The sequence below is a fragment of the Cornus florida genome, unplaced genomic scaffold, assembly GCF_030987335.1.
Source record: "Cornus florida cultivar Cherokee Brave unplaced genomic scaffold, ASM3098733v1 CherokeeBrave_3.0.0_Hap2_Chr07, whole genome shotgun sequence".
In the NCBI taxonomy this organism is placed as follows: domain Eukaryota; kingdom Viridiplantae; phylum Streptophyta; class Magnoliopsida; order Cornales; family Cornaceae; genus Cornus; species Cornus florida.
In genome coordinates, this window is record NW_026775577.1 from 46806753 (window position 1) to 46810792 (window position 4040).

Below are 4040 nucleotides of genomic sequence, written 5' to 3' on the forward strand. Positions count from 1 at the left end.
ATAGAAATATTGTAGCCTTTTTCTAAGAGTTGTCCCAAACTCAAAATATTATTCTTTATATTGGGCACATAATAAACATTAGAGATAAATTGATGATGCTCATTCCTCAAACGAATCAATATTTTACCTTTCCCTCTTACCAGAATTTGTGATAAGTCTCCAAATGTCACCTTGCCATTTATTGATTCATCAATATCAATGAACTTTTCTTTGCTACCACACATATTGTTGCTAGCATCAGTGTCAAGATACCACACATTTTCTTAATCACTCCTTTCACCTTTGTATGCCAACAACAAAGTTGGCTCTACTTCTTCATCAACAAAATTAGCCTTTTCTTCAACATCATTAGTAACATTTCTATATTCTGAAGCATAATGACCATACTTTTGACAATTGTAACATTGAATTTGAGACTTATCATACCTCATTCCATATGACCTTGAGTAATTTCCTCTACCACGACCTCTTATTTGTTGTGAGTCATAAACTTTTTCTTCATTGTTGGTTGCGTGTTGACCGCTTCTTTCTCCTCTTCCACGGCCTCTTCCTCTTCCTCGGCCACGTACATTTCCAAGTCCTTGGCCCCTTTGATTTCCTCCATGTTTTTCGTCTCTTTCGTTTAACGAAAACTCTGTTTGTAGTACTTGCTCCAAAGCTTCTTGTTTCTTCACTACCTTTTCTTTATGAGCTTGCAACGAACCCATGAGTTGATCAACAGTCATGGAATTCAAATCCTTTGACTCTTCAATGGCTATAACAATGTAATTGAATTTGGAATCCAACGACTGAAGGATCTTTCCAACGACCCTTGTATCAGTCATGGTGGTTTCGCCATATCTCCTTAGTTGATTTATAATAGCCAGAACCCTCAAAAAATAATCTGAAATTGATTCAGATTCTTTCATATGCAATGCTTCAAATTCACCCTGTAACGTTTGGAGGCGAACTTTCTTCACTTTATCAATTCCTTAGAAGAAATTTTGAAGAATCTCCCATAGTTGCTTTGCATTTTTTGCACTAGCAACTCTTTATACCATTCCATCATCCAAACATTGATGGATGGTTATCACCGCCTTTTGGTCCTTCTTTCTCATGGCTTGTAAAATATCTTTTTCGACTTGAGACAAAGTTGCCTCATCTTCTAGCTCATCATAACCTTTGGAAACAACTTCCCACACATCTTGTGCTCCCAAAATTGCCTTCATATGGATACACCAATTTTCATAATTATCTTTGGTTTATCTTTGGTGAATCGAGACATTTGAAATGGAACCAAATTGTTTGCCATTTCTCCTCTCTCACAAACTAGTTCTGATACCACTTTGTTGGAAATAGTGACCTAGTTACACACACAATACTATACTATTTGGAAGAGATTAAAAATGGAGGAAAACACTTTTTATTTCACTTGATTTGAAAATGGGTAAAATACATGGGTTTATATAAGCTTTAAAACATAAATGTAAATGAAAATTAACACCCCACTAATATAACATTTAGTAGGCAAAACTTCCACTAACCCACTAATATGACCATTACTAGTTGTAACTCTCATGCCCCCCACTAACTCCAATAAAAACTCACATAAATATAAAATTAAACACCAAATAAAAAAACATCCATGACCTTCAAAGACATTTTAAAAATATAATAAAATTTAATTTCTAACCGTCAGCCAATCTTTTGTTTCCACTCCGTTAATTGAAGAAATTCTGCCGTGTCACGAATGACTCTGTTTTGCCCATCAGGAAACTTGAAGCAATTGCATATCCATGGGAATATTTATTCAAACTAATAGATTTGATACCCAAACTACGTTGAAGTTTAGATAGAGAATTTATTTGTGCCATTTCATTTCATCTGCAGAAAAGCCCTCAACAAAAGGAATACATCATACTGGGAAAAAAGGAACTTGCAATAAGCTGGTTTCATTATTCAATATAGCATGGATCCTAGGCATAAAAAATTAGTACCGCAACAATATAGCATGGTTTCATTATTCAATATAGCATGAAATAAGCTGGTTTCATTATTCAATATCGCTAGCACAGTAAAAGCAACAATTAGTACCGCAACACTAGCAATAAGAACTTTCGACTTCTTTTATTTTTTGCTGCGTCTTACTTTGACTAGTGTAATTACTTGATCATTCTGCTGAAATTTTCCGAATTTTAGTGGAAGGTTTTGTTTCATGCACTTGTTATCTTTATAGAGCACAACTTCACAGTAGTAATCTTTCAAACACTGATCTTCGCAAGCAAATCTGCTCGGGCTGTTGAGTATGGAATACGAACCATTGAACCAAACTACATTGTCTAACTCATAAAAATTAAGTGAAACATTCCCATCCCTAGCATAATTTCTGTTGCAGCCAGAGTCATTCCGGCTCTCGTCGATCAAAACATAACCAGGAGGACATGTACAAACAGCTTCTTGATTCATCAAGGTACAATATTGATTCTCCCCACACACGCCTTTAGGAAGACACTTGTTGTCGGAAGATGACCACTTAACTTTCCAATCATCATCACTCCGATTCAAACCATATGAGTAAACCCTGAATATTCCATCTGCATCGAGTGTCATGCGGTACATCAGTTTATCAGTGACAACTCCTCCATTATATAGATTCTTTATATTGCCACTGGTGTTAAGCAAGTATAATCGGCCATTGTCATCAAGATTCAATGTCACATTGTTTCCGGCTCCGTATATTCCCGAATCCCAGTAACCATATTCTATTGTATTCGGGCTGCCTGTTGGATATTGCGCGAGGTATCCATCCAACTGCATTAACATCCGAAACTTGCCAGTGGAGTGATTGTACTTAGAGATGCTAGAGAACAACTCATTCGGTTCTTGCCGTTGGCGAAGCTGCTGACGGGGTAAAAGGGTGTCTGTTGGAGCGTCGAAACTCTGCCATATGATCTCTGAACGTGAATTATAGAGAACAAAGTTGCCGGTGTCCAGCATGGAAGCTGATGAACCAATCTCGGACCCAACGGCAATTATTTTCTCAGGGTCCTCCCCCTGTTGCAATATCAGCCTTCCATCATTACTCAAAACCAATTTACTATCTCTGCGAAATGGTGGATCATCTCGGTTCGCTGTCCAAATGACTGTTTTCTGGGCAATTGTTGCGTACCAGATGCCTATGGAGAAGCCATCACCATTTGGGTAGAACCCAAATGCAAATTGGCCAGAACCGGAGGACCAAAATGAGTTGCTAGAGGCTGGAGAGAGAGAAGAGCCTAGGCTTATGTTGGAGTTTCTTTGTTGAGCTGTTGCTAATGAAAATTCAGTCATCAAAACAAGAAACAGAGAGAATATTGGAGCCATGTGTAGGTTGGAGTGAATTGGGGATCTTTGGTTCTCTTGTATGGTGAAGAAATCAAAACACTGATTATTTTACTTTCGAGGTTGCAAAATCAGAGGATGTGAATGTGTAAGTTAGAAAATGAATGCTATATATCATGATTCCTTGTTCCGGGCTTAGTCAAAATAAAACAGAGTCTATCAAAGAAACAAAGACGCGTGTCTGGGAGTCAAGTCAACTTGTGGAATTTTAGCAGCAATGACTGGCTTTGGGACTATTAGCCACACATTTTCTATCCAAATTGTGGGAGTCAAGTCACTTGTGGAATTTTAGCGGCAAGGCTGTGGAATTTTCTATACAACTTGTGGTAGTCAAGTTAACTTGAGGTCCAGTTCAGATTCCCATAACAATCTTTTTGTCACATCAAAAATTGAAAATTTTACCGATTATTTTTCAAACTCTTTTCGAAATTTTTTTCAAACTCTCACCCTCAATCTTACTTCCAAAACAATTATTAAAATTGATTTAAATTGAAAACCCATCATAGTCACTGTTCATCTACCTCATAAAATTTATTTGATACTCTACAAAACAAAGCTTCCAACAGCACCATTAGGCCTGAATTTTTCTATAGAATTCTCTCGGAGTTCTTAAAAGACATCGATCCAGTTAAATTGATTTAACCAGATTGTCACCTACTACTGAAGCAATGAAGCAAACC

General features: G+C 37.1%; 1 protein-coding gene across 1 annotated transcript; it reads right to left on the reverse strand.

The window, feature by feature from the left end:
- Positions 1-263: 263 nt before the first annotated feature.
- Positions 264-3342, reverse strand: LOC132316682 (G-type lectin S-receptor-like serine/threonine-protein kinase LECRK1). The gene is made up of 3 exons (XM_059815158.1): positions 2146-3342; positions 1038-1202; positions 264-929 (listed from the first exon to the last, which is right to left on the reverse strand). Exons 1-3 carry the CDS (start codon positions 3340-3342, stop codon positions 264-266), a joined length of 2028 nt encoding a protein of 675 aa, XP_059671141.1.
- Positions 3343-4040: the final 698 nt, after the last annotated feature.